Source organism: Marmota flaviventris, chromosome 7 (assembly GCF_047511675.1).
Source record: "Marmota flaviventris isolate mMarFla1 chromosome 7, mMarFla1.hap1, whole genome shotgun sequence".
NCBI lineage: Eukaryota > Metazoa > Chordata > Mammalia > Rodentia > Sciuridae > Marmota > Marmota flaviventris.
Genome location: NC_092504.1, coordinates 70788115 through 70815749, shown reverse-complemented (window position 1 = coordinate 70815749; position 27635 = coordinate 70788115). Strand labels below are relative to the sequence as shown.

Below are 27635 nucleotides of genomic sequence, written 5' to 3'. Positions count from 1 at the left end.
TATTATAATGTATAGTTAAGGGAATAATGACAAGGGAAAATTTTGCATATTTCCAGTAGCAATGCAATTGTTTTCCAAATATTTTTGATCCATGCTTGATTGAATCCACGGATGCAGAACCCATAAAGGACTGACTAAAATGAGTTCTCTGGTCCTGCTACTGAAAGTTCTTAACTCCATAGAACCCCTGAGTGGAGCAGGAGATGGGTATATAGAGAGGCTTCAGATGTTGACCTATAGCTTTCATCAGATTCTCAGAATCTTAACACTAAACAATTAAAAAAAGAATACTCCAACTTAGATGTTGACATTTTCAGATCTCTGACCGATGTTGACACTATGTGGGTCAGTTCATATGCTGTAATGGAATAAGCTTTTGGTCAAAATTCCCTCATCCTATATAGATTGCGTAAGTTTTCTAAATCTGAGCTACAGCTCTATTAGGTGGCTATTGTTGTACTTTGATTGTCCTTGGCTATGAGCTGTAAACTGTTTTAGAAATGACACATTCAGAAACAATAAGAGTTTGGATATGTGCCAATGAACATTCCCAAAATAAAGCCATACTTCAAAGACATTGTGAATTCAAAGCCCTCTTATTTATTTTTTAATTCATTTTTCTCTCTTATCTGTAAGAAATACAATGGACCTTTTTAATCATGTTATAGATTACTAAAACATCCTGTAAAACTGAAAATCAAAATTCTCAAGCTTGGCAACCTACAAATGAACTCTCTACATACATATGTACCTTTATGATATGAATACAGTTTGCTTTAACCAAGTTCCTTTTTTGTTAACAGATTTCTAGGAGAAATTTTATTTTGATCATTTCATCGAAATATGTCCATTTTAGTGTGAGGAAAAAAACATTAGTTTGTCAAATATTTTTCCATAGCTATGTAGCTAAAATTTTATCTACATTTCCATTGAATTGATGTGATCAATTAAATTTCAAATAAATGGGAAATGTCAGAACAAGAAGTTAGCATTTGGTTCCCTGAGAAAATGTCTTTTAACTAATTAGGACAAAATCCTCAGAAATGCTTTTTCTACATATCCTGCAACGGTCTTACCATTCCCAGGCCCCTTGGGAGATTAAGAGAAAAGCAGCCTGTGTCTTCCATACCTCAAAGACCAGATGTGCACAGAGGCCTGGGAGAAGCAAAGACAAACACAGCCCACTACTTTATCCTTCCTCCCAAAAGTCTGCTCACACCCCAGACCTTGAATAAGGAAAAACATCCCATTGTCTGAGTCAAAAACACGTCACATCCTTTCATCCTGTCCCTGGAAAGGCAATTTGGAGCAAGTAATCTTGATTCTAGAGAAGAGAGACAGCTCCCAGCTGCACTGCGACATGTTTTTGGTTCCTAGGCAAATTGCCCAGTTTCCTCTGCTCCCAAATTTCCCCAACTGCAAAACAGAGATAATTCTTGCCACCTTTATTTTTTTTTTAATAAATAAGGTAAATGTTTCTTAAACTCTTTGAGAGATTTGACTAAGGAGATATTTGCCTAGAATTATTGCTAGGATCTTTGTTATTTTTTTTTTCTTTGCTTTATTTTTTTTTTTTTTTTTTTTTTTTTTTTTTTGCTTTTGTTGGGTTGTTTTGCTTTTGTCAGATTTTGGCATACTTTTAGAAAATCTAAATTCAGTTAGAACCATAAACCATCATTTACAATGTGCAAAGCATCTGTTCTAGGCACCTGGAGAAGAGAGGAGGCACATCCCCCATCTTCAAGGAATTTAGCAGGTTTGCAGTTGAATAGCACAAGTGTGGCCAAGGTGACATGTCTGGAATTCCACTCTCCTAGTTCTGGTCCCCTGGAGTAACCACTTAACTTTACCCAGCATTGGTTTCTTATCCAAACCATAATAACTAACATTTCGAGTGCCTACTAGGTGGCAGTGGGTGTTCTATGCAGTGTACTTGTGTTAAAATACTTTCAACTCAGAACAATTGCCTGAGACAGATTACTATTATGGTTTCCATATTCATAGTCTCGTTTTACAGCTAAGGACTCTGAAGCTTAGAAGGGTTGTAAAGCTGTTCCAGGTCATACCATTAGGATCTGGTAAGGCCAAAATGCAAATCCAAGCTACCTGGCCTCAACTTCTGAAGACCTAACCACTTAACTACACTACCCTCCAGTGGAAACAGTGAAACTTACCTCTGATAGGGTTAGGAGGATTAACTGATATAATGCATAAAAAGCTACTAGTGCAATGTCGCACATAATAAATTAAATGCAGCAGTTGAAAAAATTAGACACATCATAAATAATCAGAATGTCATGTCAAAAGCAAGCAACCACTCCCAGTTTATTTCTCAGGAAAATCCCTTCTTATAAACCAAACATTATAACCATGGAGTTATAGGAGGGAGCTGCATGTGGAGAGAGCAGTCTACAAACTGCAACATCTCTGAATCATCTCTACCATAAGGAGCAATGGTTCATGCATATCTAAATTTCCAAAGCTCTCTTGGAGAACTGCTAAAGCAGCTGAAGCACCCCCACGATTAAAATTCAGACTGCATTTGGGAGAACAATTTCCAATCGAGCAATGTAAAAATGCATCTGTTGCAATTATTCCCCTCTGTAACTCCTGCTCCCCAACTGCCTTTTGGAAGAAACAACAGCAAAAAAGTTTCTTTTCACAGTCTGAAAATCAAAATCCCCCATAAAACCATCCTGCCTATGAAACCTTCAGAGCTGTTTTTCTTTTTTTTTTTTTTTTAAGGAAAAATGCATAAAGAGCCAAGTGCTTATATTCTGGCCAAGTTATGAGCCTGTGAGAACAAGAGCTTGAGGAGAGGACTGTTAACTCCATGCATGCCAGCAGAATTAGCTCTTTCCCTTCGGGCTTGCACTGCCTGCAAAACTCACCCTGCCCTCAGAGTGGGAGGCCAGCCTGCTAGAGAAATCCAGGAATCTGCAACAAAAACGATGACAGTCTGAAATACTCCCTGGTGCCAACCTCCAAATTCTCGTCTGTCACTTCAGACCCTGACTAGTTGACAGAGCAGCAGAATTTCAAGTCCAATAGACTTGAATGTGCTTCTGGGCAAAGAAGCACAGCTAACGATGGAAGGGATTTAAAGAGTTTCTCTTGGGTATTTGTCAAACTTTTATTTCCTGGCTGTGCGCAAAGAGGGGATTCAACTTCAGTTTTCTACCAACGCTCTGCATCCAGCCACCTATCTGAAGGTAAATTTTATAATTTATTGTCTATTTGCATTTGTTAAGCTGATTTACATGAATCTGATAACGCTGTTTAATATTTTTGCCTAAATAATATGAAGTTATTTATTTTTTTAAAAAAGGCTTTTTACCTAATTTACAGAAAAGCTACTGAACAGAGAATTTTGCCATTTGTTATTCATGTTTCCTTTTTTCCTACAAGATTAAGTAGCAAGTACTAATGAATTATAGTTTTAGTAAAGACCAAGAAGAGAAACAGAACTATTGTTAGCTGGAGTAGCATTCAGATCTTGATGAAGTCTGAATCCTGAAATGTGTTTTGTAGAAATACTTCACTAAAATGTGAGATCAACCATAGGGGAAGTTAATTAAACAGTTTTTTTAAGGTGTATGTCTTTGATATTTAAATCATCTAGTCATTCAATCACTAGAATGACTCCATAGCTCCGGTGTGTATCTAACAGCAATTTAGAATTGGAACATTTTGCTGAGGTAAGAAAATCCCTCTCATACTTTATTTTTCTTTGTTATTTTTAAGTTATTTTAGGTTATCTCTTTCATCATTTCCTTTTATAGGTTTATAACTGTTTTTTGTCCCCTTTTATCATTTGTTAAGATGCACACACAGGGACATAAAATTTCTCTGATTCCTGATGAAGTCTTATTTAGAAAAGCAAAAAGGGGGAAAGAGAATTTAAAAGCTAAAGGCATACAATAGTTCTTATAAAGTTTTATCATTTCTGGTTCTATCTTTTAAAATATAGCAATAATGCAAGGAGGGCTTATTCATTCCTCCAGGCATTAAAGGTTACCCTACAGGAGAAAACTCTGCTTTCAACTGCAGATCAATACTGCTGAAACTGTACACTGAGGGTACTGCAGAAGGAGTATCTTGTTTGCATTGCCTTTCATCTGCAGAGGTTAAATATGTCACCTTGGCAATGTATCTGCACTCTCCTCTGGTCTGGGGCCTAAGTACACTGAATAGAAATGTTCACTCAGTCCAACTCAGCAAAATCTTTTTTTTTTATTCTCCCCTTTTCTCATGTATAACAGCTTTTTTTGTTCACAGCTCACTCAGTTAAACATTGGTGGTTATGACTATTGTTAACTATGACATTTTTTTTTAAAAAAGGAACCCTTCCTGGGAAAGATTTATGTTTATATTTCAGATCATCCCACAAGATCTAGCAAAGTAGAGCAATCTATCTCATCTGCTTATTATTTGATTAACTAATGCTGCTTTCCATAGTTTGGAAAAGATTATATACATGTCATTCATGAACCTTGCCTTTTTCTTTTAGAGAATTTTTGTACAGCCATTGAGCAATTAGAATACTTGAGGGTTTTTTTTTTTCCTGGTCCTTTGGGATTTAATCCCCAATTTCTTCTCATGGCTCAGTTTCATGTATCAACTAAGTAAAAGTAATAAACAGTGATGACAGAAATAAAATGCATAAGTGATATATCTGAACAACTCCAAAACATTATTCATTTCATTTCCTCTTGAGTGTTATTTTTACTCAGTTGACTTGTAGCAGTATGTGGACATTGCTATTTTAGTTAAGTACAATGTCCAGAACATGTTGGGAACATTTTCCATCAAAAATATAAACAACTTGTTAAAAGACTTGAGGTGCACTTCATTTTCATATATCACTCTGAAACAATCTTCAGTGGAGGAAAATGGAACCCCATAAATCCAGGAAAACTACCTTGATGGATCTGGCTTTCTGAAAGACGCTCAGCCAGGCCAGAGTCTTGTTCTTATATGTCTCACAGGGCATATTCTGCCAAAAGCTGAGCTCACAATGATGGTCCCAACTATCATTGGCCTGGTTTTTGTCTTGGGCATCAGTACATGGACACAACTCCGGAAAACAGAGTGTGTGGTCTTGACCAATTGTTACAAAGGTAGGGGGCTGGTCTAATAAAGCAAATAAGACTGTGGAATCTTATTTCTACATAACCATAGAGGTCTGCTTTATTTAAGACCATATAGATTTGATTTATATTTAGACTTTACCACTAAATAGCTCTGTGACTTTAAGCAAATGACTTAAAATCTTTGGGACTCAGTATCTTAAATGAGTAGCAACCTTAGACATTTGTTATATGAGAATTAAGAGAAGAAGGTAGCTGTGCCTGGTACATAGTAACTAATCAATCAAAGCTAACACAAAAGTACTGGCCTACCTATGTGTCTGTGTCAAAACTTTAGGAAGGGAGCTTTCTCTAGCTTTCCCTTAGGGCTTATTCCTTGGACTTGTATATGTTGCTCCATAAGAATACGTTGATGCCAGGTCTGTGCCTCTGAATCAGCACAGCCCAGTGGACAGAGCATGGCCTTGAGTCTTATTGACCTGGGAATCCTCACTCTGCCTCTCACAAGCTGTGTGAGCTTAGGCAGTCCCTTCACACCTCCAGAACTCAGTTTGCCTGCCTGTTAAGCAAAGTGATAATAATAATGTCCACGGATGAGGTCATTATAAGGGTCAAATAAGATATTTCTTTAACACAAAGTACAGTATCTAGCAGAGTACTAGACACACGGAAAATTTTTACCTGTAAAAATGGTAAGAAATCTCATATACCAGTGAGATACATGTTATACACTTGAAATGACAGTTTCAAGAGTAAAACTAGAGATCAAGAAGGAAATATTCTGTGAGTTGTCCTTTTTTTAATCCAAAGAAATGTAAAAGTAAATCTGGTGCTACTGGATTCCCCCGGGGGGCTCCAACATGAGATGTTTGTTACCGTGGGTCTCCACTACTTCATCAATTAGCAGCTTCTTAACATCCAAGTCACCAGGGAGCGTTTTCTGCCGCAACTACCATGAGGCAGAGAGAAGACCTGCTGCTCTGCAGTCAGTCCTGCTTTATTGGCCCACTTGGACAGGGGAGAAGGCCCCCAACTTTTCTCCTTTCACATCTTTTCTGGAGACAAGAATAGGGGTTTTGACTTACTCTAGAGGGTATTTTCTCCTCTCTCACTGAAATTCAAAAGAAAGGGATTTTTTTATTTTGTTTCTTGTTTTTTTTTTTTTTTTTTTGTTAACCTCCCCACTATGTTCCTAGCATTGAGATGTCAGCTGCTTTTTCTGGCTCTGTGAAGCAGGAGCAGCCTGTCGTCATAGCGATGAAAGAGCATAAAGAGACTCCCCGAGTCATGACCGGCTCTGTGAAATAGCTTAGTCGGCTTCAAAATCCTTCTTTAGAAATGAAGTCTCCAGTCCTGGCTTGTTCCTTTCCTATTAGGCAACCAACTTATGTACACCAGTAGCAGTAGCTAAGTGTTTCCTTTAAAGATTCAGTGAATAGGTATTTAGAAAATGAACAAGAAAGCAACTAAAACCGAGGCCAGCCTACTATGGGGGTGCAAGGAAAAAAAAAACAACTGGGAAGGCAAAGAAGGAGAAATAGAAATGGCCTCACTTAATAATACATACTGCACACCACAATCAGTCCACTTTCCAAGTTCCCACTGCCTCTTCTCATCACCCGTGCTATTCAGGGGAATGCTTGGACAGCCTCTGCTCAAATCCTGGCACTCACCCTCTCTAGTTTTTTTAATCTTATCCCCTCTGGGCCTCTGTCTTCTCATCTGTAAAATAGAGATAATAACAGTCATAAAATTATCATGGGAGTTGAATGAACTAGTGTGCATATGAAACTTATGACAGTATCTAACCCGTGGTAAAGGCTGGTCGCTAAGCCCAAGAGCCTCAATTTCCCCTCCTTTATGGGGATAACAGCTAATTCATAAAATCATTGTAGGATTAACTGAAATGATGGATGTGAATGCTCAGTAAGTAATAGTTGTTACAGTTCTTTTCACGGTTGGGTCTAACTCTGATAGTTCTTTTTCAACTTGGAATTTCCCAGTGAACACATTGTTATAGTGGCCTTGAAATATCATCACATAAATGTGAAGCATTGACTTCAAAAGAGAAAAAAAGAAGTAATTATGAATTTTCTACTCTATTAAAAAGTAAAGAATATTCTTCTCATCTTGATTAACACCAAAGCAAGAGGTATTAAAGCATCATTCATGAGAATGCTTTGTATTAAAGTTGTTTTTTTTTTTTTTTTGAGTCTCAAGTGTTTTCTAGGTCATGCAACTGTGTAAATAATATTTTTTATCTGGCGTCTCAAACAACAAACATACCCAGTGTTTACCCAGTATTCCACATGCTGTGAAATGCCAGATGCACAGGGAACCAAGCCAGAGAGGGCCGTGTCCTTGAGGAGCTTACAATGTCCTTAGGGAAAGGATCATTAATCAAATCATCACATTAAGGAAAATTACATATGCCCAATATAAGATGACCTTGAATCCAAGGCCATCTTCAGTTTTCTAGTGAAAAATTTTGTCCAACCTGAATGTTCAAATGGATAATGTATTATAATGTATAGTTAGAATACTTGATCTATTTTTACACATACATATTTAAAATCTTATTTCATCTCAAATGTTTTTATACTTTAAAAAGTGTCTCACACATCCTGAGACAATTTTGTGAAAATTTTTCATACACATCCACATTTACATCAGTGTCATCAGGATGCACCAGATCCAATCTGTAATTATCTAATACTAAGCACATCATCAATCTTGGTGCAGGTTGTTTATAACACACCTTTTAAAAACCTGCTGATGCTGCAGATGTAATCCCCAGGCATAAGTCCTCGTTCTGTGGTGATGCTCTCCACATTTTAATTACTTCCCATATTGCTTTTTCCACTACTCTTTAAAAGGCTTATGTAAAACCACTTGAATCTATAAGTGTGGTTTTTTGAAAATGTGTAATTTCAACACTCACAGTAATTAAGTCATACCTCAAGAATAGTGACTGAGTCTTCTTCAAATATCTTTTAGCTCCTTTATCATCCCTTCTGCCAAGGTGACCTTCCTAAGAACAAAACAAGCATTGCTTGAGACTATTTCAGTCTGATTTCCTGATTCAAAAGCCCCAACAGGCAGGAGCTATGTCTGTCCTTAGCTGAGCCCCACGTGGTGGGAGGTTCATTTAGGAAGAATGGTGGGCAGATGAATGTCAGAGATCCAGAAAAGCTTATCATTGAGTCAGGGCATGTCATATACATTCCCAGAGCAGGGACAGCTTGATGTCAGGTGGTGATTCAGCAGAGAACTCAAAATAGAAGAGCTTTGTTTTCATCCTTAAGAAGACTTGAAGCCAAGCCATTGAGCTCTCCCCAGAGACTCATTAATACTTTAAAAGCACCCAAAGTATCAGTGTTAACTCTGGATCAGGTAACAGCATGTATTTAGTAGCCAAAATATGACTAAGGGATTTAGTCTCTGATAACAAAGCCTTTGACTCTCATGTAAAGACAAGGTGAAGGAGCATGTTCTGTCTGAGTCTGATTATGAAGTACCCATAATAATCATTTTGTTTGCCACCTTTCCCAGAAAGGGAATTTTTCCATAGTTATAATAACTACTAAAAATAGCAGCCTACAGGCTTCCTCTGATATAAACGAATTCAACAGAGGATACCTGACCTTATTTGGATGTGTGGATGTACATCCTCCAGGAAATAAAAGAAAATAGCAGGGAGAAGAGTCAAAGCAAATGTCTCCTTTCTCTAGGATACATGATATGTCTTTCTTAGGTTATTTGACTTTAGAAGAAATGAGAAAAATATACTAAGCCATAATCATCTGCCTTGAAAACCAAAAACACTGAAGCAGGTCCCCATATTCTAGAAGGGAAGGAAGACATTAGAGTTTTGCTGAGGCTGCCAGTAAACGAGTCAGCAACTGGAAATCAAGGCAACAAGAGAAAAATTCAGCTAGAAAGATCTGATGCAAGGTCTGAGATTGTGGCTCAAAGGTAGAGTGCTTGCCTAGCATGTGTGAGGCACTGGGTTCGATCCTCAGCACCACATAAAAATAAAATAAAGATATTGTGTCCACCTATAACTAAAATAAATAAACATTGAAAGAAAGAAAGAAAGATCTGATGCAAAACTACCAGCACTAAAATTGCCAAAGAACCATTGATGTGGCCAATAGAAAGGAGCAATTCTTTCAGAGGTGTGGTTGACTGTTCCAACCCCAGCTCAGTGTTCTCCCAGCTTGTTAATTCTTAGGAGAAAAAGAATAAGAGAGAGAAAACAAGAGAAGAGGAACAATGAGGCAAGCTGCCCAGTGAAGACATGTTTATGCTCAGTAAGTTTAAATGACAGGGCAATACACAGAACTTCAAAAATAAGATGTATATCTTTATATTTAAATGTATGTTCTAATTAATGTTCTAAAAACTAAGAAACTGAAAAGAAATTGGGAAAAAAATTGCTCTCACCTAATCTTACTCTAGTTTAAATTTCTGGAAAAATACTATAAACCTGAAGTGAATTCAATTACAAGAAAGAGCACAATATTAATCACAGGACCCCAAATAGATTCTGGTTGTTTGTGTAAATTCACTACCCTATCTAGGTGGAGAATGATGTTTTAGGGTATGCCAGACTTTGGACACCCTTTTCTTCTCCAGAACATACAAATTTCAGGACAAAGAGATAGAGATTAGTCGGAGGGTTTCATTTGGAGGAATGTCCTATGTTTCCTACCTAACACATTTCCCAAGCAATATTTAGCAATTACACACAGACTCTTCCAGCTTCCACCTGAAGGACCAAGCACTTGGTCTTAGAAGCCAAAGTGGGAATTTCTTTATCAGAGATTTGGAGTAGGTGCTATGTACATGGCCTACTCCACTGAGCCTTTCAGGCCAGAGTCTGCAGGCTGGGCTGAGCTACATTTCCAGCTAGTTGAAAGGATATTCAGGCCCTTTTCCTTGTTTTTCCAGGGAAACAGGCTGTGGAGCTGCTGAGAAATCTAATTACTACTTCCTTTCATGGTGAAATCTAATTACAACCTCTCCTGTGGTGAAAGCCAATCCTTTTAATACAAAGAGAAGCTAAATAAAAGGGCTTCAAGCAGGGGATATGCCTGTTCTGCCTTCTTTCTTAGGAGACTCTGCAGAAAGGTTACAGTGACCTTGGTTTACCTTGCTTAAGAACAATGGTTCTAAATCTACTAGTACCCCATGCTCCCATAAAAAGGAAAACTATTTTTATATCTGATGCGAGAAGTTTGGGGGTTTTCTAGTCATCCATTAGTGGGCAAAGTAAATCTTGAACCAGCATCTACTCCCTCCACACACATTTCCTATTCAATAAGATAACTTTTCTTATCGAACGTGGAATGTCACGATAAATATGAAAAAAGAAAGAAGGGAGCTAAAAAGAAAGAAGGGCAACATTCTCCTATACTCTGATACCCTTAATGCTGTATGCTACCCTTTTAGCCAAACTTGTCACTTGAGATTAGTGAGAAGTAACAGTGCATCTTGGGGAAGGGTCACCCCTAAATTCCTAAAACCTGAGGTAAACAGGTACCATTCTCAATTTATGAAAATACATATTATATATGTACCTACCACAAATCTATAATTTCTGAAATAATAAAATTACTAATTACTTCCCAAGGTCCCATACCTACCCTGGTGTCAACATGTTGGAGACTCCATGAAAAGAGAAAAGGAAAGTATTAATAAAGTAAAAAATGTTCATTTTCAACACAATATTTTCTAGGTCTAGTTGCTCATGTTTCTTTCTAAAGTTCCTCATTCCACAGCATTTTCAAATTTTGTGATGATATCAGCAAAATCATGTTTTGGGGGGCTTATCACACTTGAATATCCTGTAGCTTCTAATTGTCTTCAAAGATGAAGACTGCTACACTTCATTAAAAAATGAAATTAGTGGCTAGGATTGTTGCTCAGTGGTACAGCATGTGCTCAGCATGCATGGTGCCCTGGGGACTGAGTAAATAAATAAATAAGAATTAATTAAAAATTTTAAAAACCAAGTGCAACAGTTAAGATGGCTCTACAATGACTTAAAACAGAGCACTTTTGACAGTAGGGAGGCAGCTTCATTGGCAGCAGATATTCAAATGAATCCTAAATTTTAAATCAGACAAGAACCCAATAAGAAAGTGATGGATTGAGTCAGGAAACTCAAATTTAGGAACTTGAGAAGAGTGTAATTAAGTAATTATTTTCCAAAGTATGGACAGATTAAGCAGAGGCCACAGGGATCCTAGGAATAGATGAGAGAACACTTTCTAAACCTGTGGTGAGTCACCCATGAGAGGCTATGACTAGATATTCACAGGGATCATCTCCTCCCAGGGTGGGACAAGAAGAAAGAATAGCCTTGGACCAGCTGTCTTTCCCTTGCCTGAAGGAGCTTCCTAGAGCTTTCCCTCTGAAGGCATAAATAAGCCACAGCTTTTTAGCCTATTTTCAAAGAACTTCTCCAACTCCAGACCCAAAATCTGTTAGGATTTATCATATCTGCTTCTTTCAGGAAGGTGGGCAAAGAAAAATGTTATCCCACTGGGCAAGGAGTCATTTCCCTTATTAAATGCACTGGGCCCAATCAAGGAACATGAGGAGCTTCCTCCACAGGCTGCATCCTGAAGGGCCTTCAGCTTGCAGTGAGTGCTTCATTCGTGGTTCACATCAGAACTACAAACTCCTCAATGCACACCATTATTCCCCAGAAGGTCCAAATACCATGAGAATGAGGTTACTGGGAACTGTTCTTAGGTATTATTTGCTGTTTTTCTTAATCCTGGAAGAGAATTCTCCCAGTGAATAATTCTTGGTCAATTCACAGAGCTGAAAGCACTTGAAATTCCTCTCCCAAGTAGCAGAATTTAACAACTGACTTACTTATTAACAAAAGGGAGACAATTTCCACTGAATCCAAAGAGGTTTTATATTATACTGGTGGAGTTTAACTAATGAAGGAAATTCAAATAAATCAGGCAAAAGAGAAAGCCAACAATCAGACATTCAGAGGAAAGAAATTCCAAGGAGGTAGAAAATTAAAATAAACTAAAGGGTAGTACAGCTAAAGGCAGAAAAAGAATAGGGTTAATCTATTTGATCATTTGGGGGCATAGGCTTTAAAAAAGAGTTGTCACGCTATTAATACTGTGAAGCAAATGATTTAGACATTATTATATCCTATGACATTACAAATGCTACAGGCCTTCAGGTGTGCCATACTCAGGAGTGGCACAGGGTTTGTGAAACCAGGAGTTCATACAATGTGTGGGATCTTATTTTAAAAAAATAGAAGACTCAAAATCATGTATAGAACTTTGTGTAGAGCCTTTTGTAAAGATCCTAAAACTCAAACTTCTTAGTTTTGTGGTACATCTACTCTGTATGCAAATATCTATACCCCAAAGAATACACAAAACATAGTGTGGGGTATAAATTAATATAAATGTGAGGAAACACTGCAATCACAAAGAAAGAGGAAATAGAAGGATAGCAAAGAAAAATAAATATGGCCAAAATAATTCCCCCCAGTACACTATGAAGCAGGGAGGGACAGGGGCTTCTGAAGACAAATAACTGAGGAGAAAACAAAGAACAGCCTCATGGATCCATGCCTTATGGAGTTCTAGAATGAGACACAATGAGATTAGTGAGCAATATGATGAGGAGCTCTGAAAGGAATGATGAAGAGGTGTGGGAAGGTGGTCATGGCACCATCTTGCCTATGAGAAGACTGTAGGACTCATCTAAATGTAATTAAAGAAATTCCTCAATTACCCATTATAGAAGAGATGTACTAATTTCTTCTAAGCAAGAAAGAGACAGTAAGATCATTGAGAATGTCCCTGAAAAACCATCCTTTTGGGATGTCCTTTGATTTCCATGACTGGAATGTGCATAATGGAAAAGACTATGAACCCTAGCAAAGTAGGATGCTCAGAAAGTTCCCATTGGATGGATATTGCTATGAAGTTGACATGAGGTCACAAGAATGCACCAGTGGTACATCGGTGAGGTGCTTACCACAGTACTCGACATATAGTATTAGCTTCCACTAGGGTATGAAAAAAAAACGTAGATTTTCAATAAAATTTGATGAACATAAGTGTTTCTAGCCTTAAGATATCTTAATGAATATACTTGAGTTCTCTTTCACATATAATAGTTACAAATTTAATGACAAAATAATAACTATTTTGTAATGTCTCAAAATTTTGTGGGTCACAAAATTGGGCAGGTCACTCAGGGTTACTCAGTTGGCAGATGGGCTGATCTAGAGTCTCCCACTTGGCTCCACTCACATGTCCTGTACTTTGCAAGGACAAATAAAAGGCAGGGGTCAGTAGGAGTGGCTAAATGGTTTTCTGTGGCATGAAATTCTCTTCAAGTGGCTCAGGGCTCCTAAACAACTGTTCCATGAGATCCAGATAAAAACTCCAGAGTTCTTACATCCTAGCCTCAAAAGTCCCAAAATATGTATCACTTCCATCTCAGTCACTATGTCAAGCAAGTCACCAAGGACAGTCCAGATTCAAGGAGAGAAGAATCAGACCACCTCTTCATGAGATGAGTTATAAGGAATTTACAACCATCTTCCCTGTACCACAATATTTATGGGTATTAAATGAAAATGTAAGAAATTGTCTCAAGACAGTTATACAATGTGCATCAGAGCAGACAATTATGAATGCTTATTTCTCAGTGGGAGACCTATTTCTGTCATGCTAAATGTTTCATCTAGTTATTTGTTTTAATGGTACACTGGGTAGTCTGGACATTGGAAATTCCAAATTCTAGGCATTTGAAATCTCAGTTTCCCCAAAATGGCCTGGTATACAAAATGCAGTCTAGCTGTCATCTTTTAACATTTCAATTTCCAGCACTGGGAAGTCTGGTAGTTGAAGAGATCCTGTTCCTAACAGGACAAGATCCTTTTTGAAGTTTCCCACCATTTCTCATCTTCAACCTCTCAAGATTCAGGAAAATACATAGAGGTATGAAGGGGGAAAAAAAAAGGAAGAAATTACTGAAGGACACTAAGTAACAAGAAAATTAGTCTCTGTGCATTATTAATTATTGGTGTTAAGCCATTTTCTGCCTTAAAGTATACCAAGAAATGATATTTTTTGCCTTATTTTTATAGTTGTTAAAATTGCCAAATGACTATATGATTACATTTCAGTCTCAAAACAACTCTAGAAGACAAATGGAAAATATATTATTATTTCTCCTGTTTTTGTAGAAAAAGAAACCAGTGACTTGACCAAAATCTCCTGGCTGATAAAAGGCATCTCAGGCCTGGAACTTAAATATTCCAATTTCATACTATGCTGTCATCGTTGACTAAGCTTATTTATTTGGGGAAATAACATTTATCTAATTTCACATGGATGTTACATATTTCAATCTTCCAGAATAATAATGATGTATATTCAAAAATTCATCTCATTTGTGCATTTTTCATCTAGAATTTTATTTTCTCTTTCTGCAAAATAACAACCTGCATTTTGTAGACACAGCACACCACATTTGAATATCTAAAATAAGTGACTTTTTACATATCCAAGAATAAATGGTATTCATCATATTGAGCAAGGACATCATGGTTTTCATTTTCAAAGTACTTTGCAAACATCAGCGAATTAAGTCTCCCTGAGACTTCAATATGACACTCACTTGTTTTCAAAATATAATTCATTTCCCAGTAAGTTCTACTCTCTTATTTATGCAAGTCAGAGCATTTGTTCAGTTCTTCAAGTAAGACTCTAAAGGCCATGAAATTATTTTCATCAATGTGTGGCAAATACAATTAGCTCAATGAGCCCAAAATGCCCCATGACTGGCCTGAAGGACAAAGCAGAAAACAATAGAAGAAGTCAAAGTCTTCTAAATTCTAAACATTGGATTGTTCCACATTGTCCAGACATTAGAAATTCAACACAGGCATCTTCTTTATAATTGAAACATGAGGTGGTTTCCTGCTTGAATTGTTCTAAATGGCACAGCCATCTTTTGTCTTTAAATTGTGTTTTCAATTTCAGAATGGAAATAAACACAAGACTCCTAAAAAAAAAAAAACAGTTCCATCCTGGGACAGTGCTGGAAGCAATCAGGGCCCATGCAGAGCTTCTCAAAATGCCTGCACAACCAGCCACCCAAAGTTACACCACAAACTCTATACTTGTTCTATACCATAGACAACTCCCTTCAGCTACAGAAGGGATTCTCAGCATCCTAGCTGCGCCTTTGAGTTAAAGATAATATGAAAATACCTCTCAGCTTAGAATAGAAAGACATTCATTCAGGAATTTTCTTATCTCCTAAGTGGGGATTAGATCCATGTAAAAAGCTAAAAATTTAAAGATTATCAGACAAGTAAGTTTGTTTTTATTGAGTGAATCAAATATAAATATGTTCTGGAACTAGGGATTTTCTGGACAGCTTAAAATCACCGAGAGGAGGAATGTTTGAAAGGAGGATGGAGACAAAGAAAGGTTATTTTCCTTTATATCACACTTAAGGCATATTCCTTACTCTTACATCAAACTTACTACAAGACATAAGTGATTATAATGATGATATTGTTGAGAGGCAGCAGGCAGAAATAATAATCACATAGGTCTGATACTTCAGAGTTTGTAAAGTGCCTCTCCACTTCAATGGCTCCTTTGACACTGAAAGGAATTATTATTCCCACTTCGTAGATAAAGGCTGCAGAGATTTAAATAATTTGCTCATGTTGGCCTTTAGTATTTGGCAGACCCAGGCCCCAAAGCTACAACTTGTGACTTCTAGCCTGTAGCCTGTCCCATTAGATTGTGCTGTAAGAACACTGGACACTAAGTCCAAAATTTCCCATTCTTATTCTTGACCACCTGTTAGGCCTTGTACATTTGGCCAAATAATTTAGATTCTTCAATCTTATTTTTCTTTATATTTAAACATTATGTACCTTTCTTTCCACATTGAATCAAATGAGAGTGTACATAGGAAGATACTTTATACACTGAAATGCTGTATAAATGTAAGGAAGCCATAATTAAATCCATCTTAATGAACTTATATTTCTGGGGCCCTGCCTCAATTCATCCTTAAAGTTATGGTATCCTCCCTTTTTCTTAAAGAATAAAGAACCCTTCCTTCTCTGCAATGTTAAACCTTCTCCCTATTCGTTAATATCAGACCAGCAAATATTTATCAAGGGCTTACCAAGGTTGTATTACCCTACTTAATGTTCACATCATTTTACACATAATGAGCTAAGGCCTCCCAAAACTAAAACACTTTCCAAAGAATCTGCAAATTAAGAATTAAAGCCCAGAAAGTTCTATTTAAGAGGCTGTGTCTTTGAACTCTATGCAATACTGTCCTGCCGTGGCTCCGGTAACTTGTCTATTTTCTCCTGATTCAGTTCCCTATTGATGCTTAACAATCCACTCCAAAATTAAATGGCTTTAAATTATATCCCCTTATTTGCTCCTGGTTCTGAAATTTGAACTGAACTCAGCTGAGCGGTTCTTCTGCTAATTTTGTCTATCATTTGTGGCCCAAGTGAACTGGAAGTACAGTTGAGGCTGAACAATCCAAGATGTCCTCATCTTCCAGGATTCTCTCCACACCACCTCTCACCATTTAGTAATCTAGTCCAAGCATTTGTAGAGCATGTTGGAGGCTTCCACAGAAAGCACAAACCCCAATGTGCAAGTGTTTAACAAGCCTCTGCTGGCATCATGTTTGTTAATGTCACATAGGCCCAAGCAAGCCACACAAGGTCAAGCCCCAAAGTCAAAGGTGTATGAAGCCCATGAACTATGTTTCACTGAAGGCCATAAGTGTTTATTGCATCTTATTTCTTTCCTTCTACCCCTTCAATTCTTTACTTATGCTTTCCCCCCGGCACAGACAATATTTGAATGACCATTTTTATTCACAAAAATTTCCAAGATTGCACATTCAGTTTTAGCTACCATTCTACTCTCCTTCCTTTTAAAGTCCAAACTTTTGAAAAAAGTGGTCCACACTCACTGTCTTCACTTTATCACTGTCTGTTTATATACTTTTCAATTCAGACTAGCTTTCACCAACCCTATGGAAAAAAATAAAAACTCTAAGTACTCCATAACCTCTGTATTTCCAAAGACAAAGGATAATTTATTGGCCTTATTTTGCTCTGACCTCTCTGTGACGTTTAACATTTTCTTTTTCATACGTGACCCTCCTTTCATCTTTTGTATCTTTAGCTCTTCCCATCCTCTCTTGACACCTACTAGCCTTTATTTACCTGGGTTTGGTCTCCAGACTTCTTTGTTCACTGTTTATCTTCTCATGCAAATAGCACCCAAACCATGTTTTTAGCTCCAAACTCTATGCTTATCTACACACCAATTTATCCAAGTGTCTATTAGATAGCTCTACTCAAATTCAACAAGTTTATAATTAATTCATCTTTCTTCTAAAATCAGATTTTCCTCCTACGAATTCCTCATCTTTATGGTTAACACCACCATTTACCCATATGTCCAAAGTAGAAATATGCTAACCCAAGATTCTTCCTTCTCATCTCTTTACAGTATCTAATTAGTCATGAAGTCTCATCTGCTCTTCCTTTAAGTATGTCTCACAACTATCCAGAGGTGTGCTGGCAAATGTTTAAGAGCCAGCACTCTGAGTGGGCAAGGGTAACATTTCATGGTTACCATGATGGAATCTTCCTACCATGACTGACTATAAGCTTCTATATGATATCCTGGAACAGAACTGGGAAGGACATGTAGTAGTGGCACACATTATGTAGTATTTGCACCTACAAATAAAGGTATAAATACCTTGATAGTAGATAATAGAAAATGTAGTAAAATAATTATAAAATGATTTGCTTTGAGTTATTATTTCCATGGTTTTAATATAATTAATTTATAAGTGTATATAATTTAATTTTTATTGCTGGCATTGACAAATTCCTGGCTTACAAAATTCCTGAAATTTGACTCTCATGAAGCAGTACAGATTGGACCTATCCCTCTCATTCACCATTTCCAAAACTACAGCAAAAATTCAAAGCTCTGAACACATCTCACTTTGATATTGCAATTGGCTCCTGAAGGCATTTCTACTGGTCTCTCCTCCATACAGCTGTCCCAAAAGCCCTTTCTCGAACGAATGCAGATCACCTCCACATTTACAGCCATTCATTGGGTTCCCATAGTTTTTCAGTTGGAATTTTAAATTCCTAATCTAATACACAAGGGCTTTCACAAGCTGGATACCTGCCTTGATTTTTAGCTTTATCTTCCTCTACTTCCCCCCAAATTTTTAGGATTTTTGCCTCAGAATCTTCACACATGCTGCTTCCACCTTGACCTTCCCATCCTTCATAGAGCTGACTACTTTGAAATTTGGTGTCCCCAAATTTCACATGTTGGAAACTTTGTCTTCAAACACATATGTTATGGTATTTGGAATTGGGGCCTTTGGGAGATTATTGGGTCCTGAAGATTCTGCTCTAATGAATGAATGAGACCATTAATGGATTAACGGGTTATTGAAGGAGTGACTTCGTTATAAAAGTGAGCTCTCTCTGGCATTCTTGCCCTGAATTGCCATATGATATCCTCCTTCTTTTTTGATACGGCAAGAAAACTCTCATCAGATGCTGAGCAGAGTCTGGTGTCAGGACCATTGTGATATTTACTCAGTTTCCCCAAAAGAGGGCAGTGAGTCAGATTAGAAATATTAAAGGTATAAGAAATTTAAGAAACAAAGACATGCTAATACGAGAAACTGCAGGATCCAATGGGGACCAGCTCTGATGGAGACTGGATCTAACGACAAAATGGAGCCCACGCACTTTATTTAAGTGGATAGGAACACCACTGAGATTCAGTGTGCAGAACTCCTGAGGAAAACAGGAAGAAGATGGCAAAGGCAACTTGGCTGAGGCTGAGCAGGTTACCCCCATCTCCTCTACTCCGGGCTGCTGCGTTTGAACCTAGGGTTGTCTGAGCCAATGTGCAGGGTGTCCGCATGATCTGAGCAGTCAGATTGGTGGAATTTCACCAAGAGTTCATGGAAATGCAACTTGAGATAGCTCAAAATTCATTCACGCCCCCAACAGTCTGGTACTATGCCCTTGGACTTCTCAGTTCCTACATCCATAAGCCAAATAAATCTGTATTCTTTATAAATTATCTGGTTTCAGGTATTCTATTGTAATTTAAAACAGACTATGACACAACTATTTATTAGTTTTCAAATTCCAGTTCAAGAATTACCTTCTTTAGAAGTCTTTCGTATACAGGGGCAATATAGCACAATAATTAAGAACACAGACCTGAAATCAAACAGCCAATTCTCAAATATTTACTCTGTCACTTCTTAGCTGTGGATCATGGAAAAGTCACTTAACCTCTATGCCTTAGTTTCCTTACCAATGAAATGATTATACCAGATTGCCCACCTCATAGAAATGTAGGGAAGATTGTTAGTATGTGGGTAATTGTAAAAATAGTGCCTAAGTACTTAAGACTTAGAAATGTTAGCTATTGTTAATTACCTAATTTTAAATGTTAATCTCTGTCATTTGCACTATATATATAACCATCACATTATAATAAACCCATTGATTTATTTGACTTCCTCCTTTGTAACTTTTTAATGCTGGGAGGCTGGGGGATTACTGCGTATTGAATCTAGAGGCAATTAACCACTGAGCCACATCCCCAGAACTTTTTTATATTTTATTTAGAGACAGGGTCTTGCTGAGTTGCTTAGGGCCTTACTAAGTTAATGAGGCTGGCTTTGAACTAAGGAAACTACTGCTTCAGCTTCCTGAGCCACTGGGATTATGCCCAGCCCTCCTTTGTAACTCTTTTTCTTAAAATTTCTTTTTATTTGTTCTAATTAGTTATACATGACAGTAAAATGCACTTTGATACATCATACATAGATGGAGTATAATTTCTCATTCCTCTGGTTGTACATGATGTAGAATCCCACCAGTTATATAGCTATATGTGTACACATTCAACATCTTTAGCAACTAGAGAAATGAAAATCAGAACTACTCTAAGATTTCATCTCACCCCAGTCAGAATGGCAATTATCAAAAATACAAACAACAATAAATATGGGGGGAAAGGTACACACATATATTGCTGGTGGGAATGCAAATTAGTGTAACTGTTATGGAAAGTAGTGTGGAAATTCCTCAGACAACTTGGAATGAAACCACCATCTATCCCAGTTATCCCACACCTCAATTTATACCCAAAGGACTTTAAATCAGCATATTACAAGTGATGCAGCCACATCAATGTTAATAGCAGCTCAACTCAAAATAGCTAAACTATAGAACCAACCTAGGTGTCCTTCAACAGATGAATGGATTAAAAAAAATGTGGTATACTTTAGATTAGGTAGAGGGGAGTGAAGGGAGGGGAGGGGATATGGGAGTAGGAAGGATAGTAGAATGAATCAGGTATTATTAGCCTTTGTAACTCTTAAGGCAGAAACTATATCCTTGTACTTTGATAGCATCTAGGAAGCGGTCAAAAAATGAATGGAAGAGTGAATAAGTGATGCAAGTTCTGGCCAACTAGACATATTTCTTTTTGACACATTCAGCTACATTTAGATTTAGGAATGTGGAGGAAACTCCTATCCTCCTGTGGTCAAATTAAAAGGGAATCCTTTTACAAATGTAATTAGCCATTTAGATCGCTATAAAAACCAAACTCAAAAAAGAAATAAGCCTTTAATCCACAACACTTTTGATTATTCTTACTGCCCATTTGTAAAAAAAAAAAAAAAAAGTGGTAAGATTCTCTTAGTCTAATTTCATTGTTATTTATGATGAATGTAAGAAAGAATCTTGAAGTTAAAGGAAAATTTGGTAAATTTGTGGCCAAAGTGAACCTTAAATGTTCCATCGGAAATTTTTTTTTGACCTTACAGCAATTTTATATTATTTTCTTGGACTTGAAGCTGTTTATTTAAGAATCACAACTTCTCTTGAAGATGAGTGGAAAGAATTAAAGTTTATTGAGCAATTGCTGCATGTTAGGTATTGTTATGAATAGCACTAATAATCTTTACAAAACTGAGTCAAATATTATATTAGGGTTCTCCAGCAAAAATTGAACTGAGGAAGAGAGATTTATTATGAATATTTGTCTTTCATGATTATGATGCCAAGAAATTCCCATATCTGTACTCTGGAAACCCAGAGAGGCCCATGGTATAGTTCCAGTTTAGTTCTAACACTCAGAGAATGAGAAGAACTGAAGGTCCCAGTTCTAGTCCAAGTCCAAGGCTTAAGAACTGGAAGACTGATGGCATAGTCCTGGCCTGAGAGTATGAGAAGGCCAATGTCCCAGCTCAAGCAGATTGGCAAAAAGAATTCTCCCTTCCTCTGTTTTTTGTTATATTTAGACCCTCAACATATTAAAAGATATCCACTCACAAGGGTTAGGGAAATCTGATTTATTCAATCTAATAATTCAAATGCTACAATCTTCCAAACAAACCCTTAAAAGATAGCCAGAAATTATGTTTAACCATATATTTGAGCATCTAATGACATAATAAGTTGACATATAAAATTAACCATCAAAAATATTATCCCCATTTTAAGATGGGGAATCTGAGACTCGGGTATTAAGTAACTTGCCAAATATCACATGGATGGCAAGTATTGGTCCTGGGTTCAAACACAGTTCTACACCAAGGGCACTAGTCCCCCTCTGATAAACCAGTGTTCCTTGGTTATGGCAATGTCACTCCCCATAGGATATTTGGAAATGCCTGTAGACAGTTTTGGTTGTCATAACTAGGGAGGGCTGGCGGACTGACACTGACATCTAGTGGGTTGATACCAGGAATGCTGCTAAACATACTACAATGCATAGGATGGATCTCCACAACAAAGAATATTCCAGCCCCAAATGTATAGCCCCAAACTATACACTAAGCTGTATTGTTTCAGATTTGTATAGTTTTTACAAATAGAACAATAATATACTGACCTATAAGTAACTAAACTTCCATAAATTTAATAAATACTTATGGAATGAATGATGAATGCTAAATTTTGGAATAGAGGGAAAAAACTTCATTTTTCAGTGATTGTTTACAATTAGCATTTACTAAAGAATAAAATATTTTAAGTGATCGTCAATAATAAAGATATAAGTAGATCTTACATATTTGCTGTGAAAATTAAAGTCGATATATAAAATATTTTATTTTTGATACAATAATCATAGAATGTATTTTAGGTTTAACAATTTAAAGCTAAAAGATAGCAGCATTTAGGAGCTCATGAAATTCATAGATTTTCAATTTTAGAGTTCTAAAGTATTAGAGCAAATCATCTAGGCTGCCTCTTCACAGTTCATCACAATAGAAAGCTATGTCTAAAAAAGGATAAGTAAACTATCTAAGATTCTTGGCCAGTTAGGGACAGTGCCAGAGCCAGAGTCCAGTTCTCCTGATAGTTTGAAGCTTCTTTTATTGTAAAGGAAAAATAAAATAAGAACTAATTTTCAGAGGGACAAAACTGGTAAAAAACTGTAGTTATCTGGCTTTTCAGACATACTATTCCACAAAGACAATAATCTTCTCCAAATACAAAAGACAATATCAAACTCAATATTTGCTAAGATTATTTTTTAATCTTTCTTAAGGAAACTTTTTCCCATCACTGAAATTATCTTCTTGGTTCACAGGTCCAGAAGCATGAAGACTCTGCTGTTTTTCATATACATCTTGGGAACTGCAGTTGCAATTCCGGTAAATTTCCTTTCTTCTGTTATTATATCTCTCCCTCCTGACATTTAATTCAGAAACCTACTATTTAAAAGGAAATATTCTAATATAGTGGCTTGAAGTTCTGGTTTTTATTTCAATTATATTCTTTCTTATGCAAATCATAAATGTATGACTAAAAATCAAGATAAGGTGCTTTTCAAAAATATTTTCTCAGGTCTATCTGGTTTTATAAGACACAATAAATACAGCTGAAAGTGTTGTCAGTCCTTTTATTAACCATAGAATATGGCCAAATACCAAAAGGACAGGAAAAAAAATTCCCAATGGATCTCATCGTATTGGTATGAGATATCTATGCATTTAACTTGGAGCTCATATATATATATCCACATCACCAGCATTTTCTTCAAGATCGAACACATGCTAGATGAGAAATCCTGACAGTCTTGTGATAAAAACAGGAACCAATGGGAACAGAAGCACTGTGGTGATCATAAATGGGTTCTTATCTCATTTTGAGGCACTGTCCAAACAAGTATGCTGAAAGTGGATAGGACTAGAGCATTCTCTAAGTCATGATGAGATATACTGGCTTCAGCATTCACAAGCAATCAAGGAGCCATACACAAATCAGACCATTTCAGACCAGGTCAGCAATCTCAAAACAACCCAAAAGTTCAAAAAACACAATCATTTATATGATCATTTTAGATGCTCTACAAATGATCCATAGCATCTTTAATTTATATCATGTTTTTCTTTTTTTATCAATGAACAATGCGATTTCTCTATTGTCCCTTCCTTCCCTTCCTCTCTAGGTTTAAAGTTCTGTCCTTGCTTTTCAGATAACTGGTGGCTGCTTCAGGTTAATAGCTGTGTCAGCAAAAACAAGCTACATGCCACCCAGATCAAGCAGTCCAAAGAAAACAGAATTTCTGACCACCACTAAGAATCGTGCTTAAATAGTAGAGAGCTACTCCAGCTGGAATTACATAGTGTACTTTAAAATTACAAAACTGGGACAAATTAATAAAGAAAGGAGATCCCAGAGAGTTATTGTTTTCTCCTGAAAATGTGTTTTGCCTTTGCAAGGACGGTGGCATTGTAAATAGGCATTAAAAACTGTCTTTGAACCAAATGTTTGAATGACATGTCTGCCTAAAGACACATGCCAGATGTTTCTTTTCCAGGGTAATTTGTTTTATGCAGACCCAGGCAAATATCAAAAAGCTAAATATTTTTTTCATAGTATTGACCTATTAAAAATCTTGTATCATTTTCCTCACCTGCACAAATTCTCCAGAGAAGTGAACTATGAGTGGTTGGGATATTCCAAATGCACTTCCAGAGGGCATGTTAAATATAGATATGGGTCTAATAATATAATAGACTTTTAATTACCAGACATTTCTGAAAGAAAATAAGCTGCCATGGTTTTTATGCATTTCTTCCTGCTAGGGGAAGGTATGATCATGTGAAGGAAGAGGTAAGCACTGAAGGAGAAAAGCCATCCACTGAAAAAACTAAAATCTCCCCCATCTGTTGTTTTCCATGAAGGCCCTTGTTGGCAACTCGTCAAAATAGCCACCTTTCTTTCTCCTTGCTCTCACAATTGTTTTTTTTTTTTTTTTTTTTTAATCTGTTAATTGCTGGGGAGTGAACCTAGGGCCTTATGCACACTGGGCAAGTACTACTCTACAAAGCTACTTTTCCAGACCTTCCTTTCTCCTTTTTTTTTTTTTTTTTTTTTTTTTGGCAGGGGGGGAGTGCCAGGGATTGAACTCAAGGGAACTTAACTACTGAGCCACACCCCCAGCCCTATTTTGTATTTTATTTAGAGACAGGGTCCTACTGAGTTGCTTAACGCCTCATCATTGCTGAGGCTGGCTTTGAACTTGTGATCCTCCTGCCACAGCCTCCTGAGCTGCTGGGATTCCAGGCATGTGCCACTGAGTCCGGCTTTTCCCCTTTCTTTATGACTTCTTTCAAAACTTTTTTGAAGACTACTAATCCTCTTAGTTGAAAAAAGGACAAGAAGCAAAAGAACAAACCAAATCTAAAATACATTTATACCTCATGGATTGTTTTACAGTACACAGCACTACTGGACCTGCTCGTGAAGTAAAACTGAGTCAATCCAAATAGTCTGAGTTTTATCCTTACATCTGGATATAGCTGCTAAGTACCCACAGCATCTCTATAACAAAAATCTATGGCAAATACCTGCGTCAGATATTTGAACAGTTCATATTATTACCACCATATGATATTATAATTAGGAATTTTAACTTGGGTAGCTCCTCAAAATTTGCAAAATAGTTTATATAAACAACTTTTACTTGATATTTATGCCCACTTCACTTTGAGATTGCAGGGTAGGGTTAGCAACTCCTCAAACCACAGGTGGGAAGTAAATGGCAGAGTTAAGACTTGAAGGGAGGCTTCTCACCATCCAAGTCCAGTTGTTTAACTTCCCATCATGCCTCACTGCCTAGCTCTCCATTTTAGTCCCCAGTCTTTCTAGAAACAGACACAGCTGTCTCTGTCATGAAAATGTTCCATAGCTGCCTTTCTCTATTAGGCTGAGTGCCCTGCTTCACATAATCCTTGAATTAGTTCTAGATTAATTTTTTTTTATTTAAAAACTTCCTAATGGATATTAAGGCCAACAGTGTTAAAAACTTGATAAATAGTAAAAAGTTTTATAGTTTTTTCTATTAATTATCAGCAAATCCTTAAATGTTAAGGAAATGTACAATACTATATCTTATGGCCAGTTTTATTGACTTCCACTTTATACAAAACAATACTTTTCAAAATTATTAAGCACTAATGCATTGTAAAAATTTGAAAACAAAATAATTTCCAAAATCAAAGGTAATCATTATTGAATTATCAAATCATTATATAATTATTGAAGGTTTTTGTTTATTTGATTGATTTTTACCTAGTTTCTTTACACATAACTTTTTTTCAGGTGGGAATTTTGTTTTCACTTAACATTATTCTGGGCATTTGCTTGTATTCTCAAATATTTTACAAAATACCATTTAGCTGATGCGCTGAATGAGGAAAACTGCTACTAATAATGATGATAACTAAAGAGCAGCAGAAAAATTTTAAATTGGCACCTAGAGGTGAATGACACAAACAAGCTCTTAATTTTTTCAGACAAATGCAAGGTTTCTATCTGATCATTCCAAACCAACTGAAACATCATTAATACAAGACAATACTACAATTCCCAGTGCAAAGGTTGAAGCTGAAGAAAATGAAAAGGAAGCTGCAGTATCCAGAGAAAACCTTTCCAACCATAAGGTAAAAATAGCAGTGTTATATTAATATAATTGTTTATTTCTCCAAAGGATGACTCAGTATTAAACCATGGTCAAAGAGATTACATTATTCATGTCCTCAGTTTAATTTATTTTAATATGATGATCATATCAACTTCCTCCAATCACTAGATGATATGAAGATTAATGAGTTTTACTCCTTGGGCTAACACGCTATATAATTGTTTCACTTTACAAAATTCAAGTTCAGGTTGAATCTGTGGCCCATAGAATGTGAAGAACATCATTAATACATTTACATGATATGTGTGAAGAAAAAGAAGGATGAATATTAAAGGTTAGCTTAGGAATTGTAAATAAGATAGCTTGTTTCAAAAACAAACATTAAAATTTTTCTTTTAAGGATGAAAAATCTTCAATATTAAAGTCAGAAGAGGAAAATCAAGAACAGTCAGCAGAACAGGATAAAGCTTACAGCCAAGAGCTAGGACTGAAGGATGAGGAGGATAGCGATGGTGACTTAAGTGTGAATTTGGAGTATTCACCAACTGATGGTAGCTTGGATCTAAGAGAAGATATAAGTGGGCCTCAAGAGAAAAAACTCCCTGAGAGCACTGATTTTCCTCCTCCTGATTCTGTGGATTCTAACCAACAAGAAAACATCACAGAGGGAGAGGAAAACCAAGAACAACCCACAAATTATCCACATCATCATTTGAACAAGAATGATACACACAGCCAAAACCTAAGGGATCAGAGAAAGCAAGAGCAGGATCCTAATACTCCCAATGAAGATGAGGAAGAGGGAAAAGAGCCAGGGGAAATTGGTAGCCCCAGTGATAACCAAGAATGGGAGAAAGAATTTCCTAAAGAGAATTTTAACAGTAAGCAAGAAGAAGACAGTAAGAAATCTGATGATATTTTGGAAGAGTCCAATCAACCAACTCAAATAAGCAAAATGCAGGATGAACTTGAGCAGAATAACCAAGAACAAGAAGAGGATAATTCCAATGCAGAAGCAGAAGAGGACAATGTATCAAACATAAATAAGCACATTCAAGATACTGAATGGCAGAGCCAAGAAGGAAAAATGGGCCCTGAAGCTACTGGCAAGCACGAGGACATGGATAAAAAGACTGTTTCTGAGGCTTTGCTCATGGAACCTACTGATGATAGAAACATCATGCCCAGAAATCATGGGGCTGATGATGCCAGTCATGATGGACCCAGGCAAAGTGCAACTGATGTCGATTTCACCCCAAGCCAGGACTTTCTAGAGGCTGAAAGAGCTCAGTCCATTTCCTACCATCTCAAATATGAGGAGCAAAAAGAAAGAACACACGAGAATGAACATGAAGATACCAGTGAGCACGGAGACTACCAAGGGGTGAGACTATTTACAATAATTCTTGTCCATTAGTTATCAATAAAGATCCATGGCCTTTCTTTGTGATTTCACAATCTCCTGTATTTCTTT

The 27635-nt window shown here is 36.8% G+C and overlaps 1 protein-coding gene across 3 annotated transcripts in view; it reads left to right on the top strand.

Moving 5' to 3' along the window:
• The first annotated feature begins 2792 nt into the window (after window positions 1-2792).
• The window catches only part of Sparcl1 (SPARC like 1), a 38796-nt gene continuing 13953 nt past the window's right edge, over window positions 2793-27635 (top strand). Inside the window, exons 1-5 of one of the 3 annotated variants that reach the window (XM_071614421.1) lie at window positions 2793-3212; window positions 21048-21156; window positions 22820-22883; window positions 26034-26180; window positions 26562-27545. In XM_071614421.1, coding sequence (XP_071470522.1) covers window positions 22830-22883; window positions 26034-26180; window positions 26562-27545 — 1185 coding nt within the window. In that variant the 5' untranslated portion in view covers window positions 2793-3212; window positions 21048-21156; window positions 22820-22829. Of the gene's footprint in view, window positions 3213-13975; window positions 14090-21047; window positions 21157-22819; window positions 22884-26033; window positions 26181-26561; window positions 27546-27635 lie in introns of all 3 variants that reach the window. The other 2 variants (XM_071614422.1, XM_027939853.2) reach the window with 2 other exon arrangements.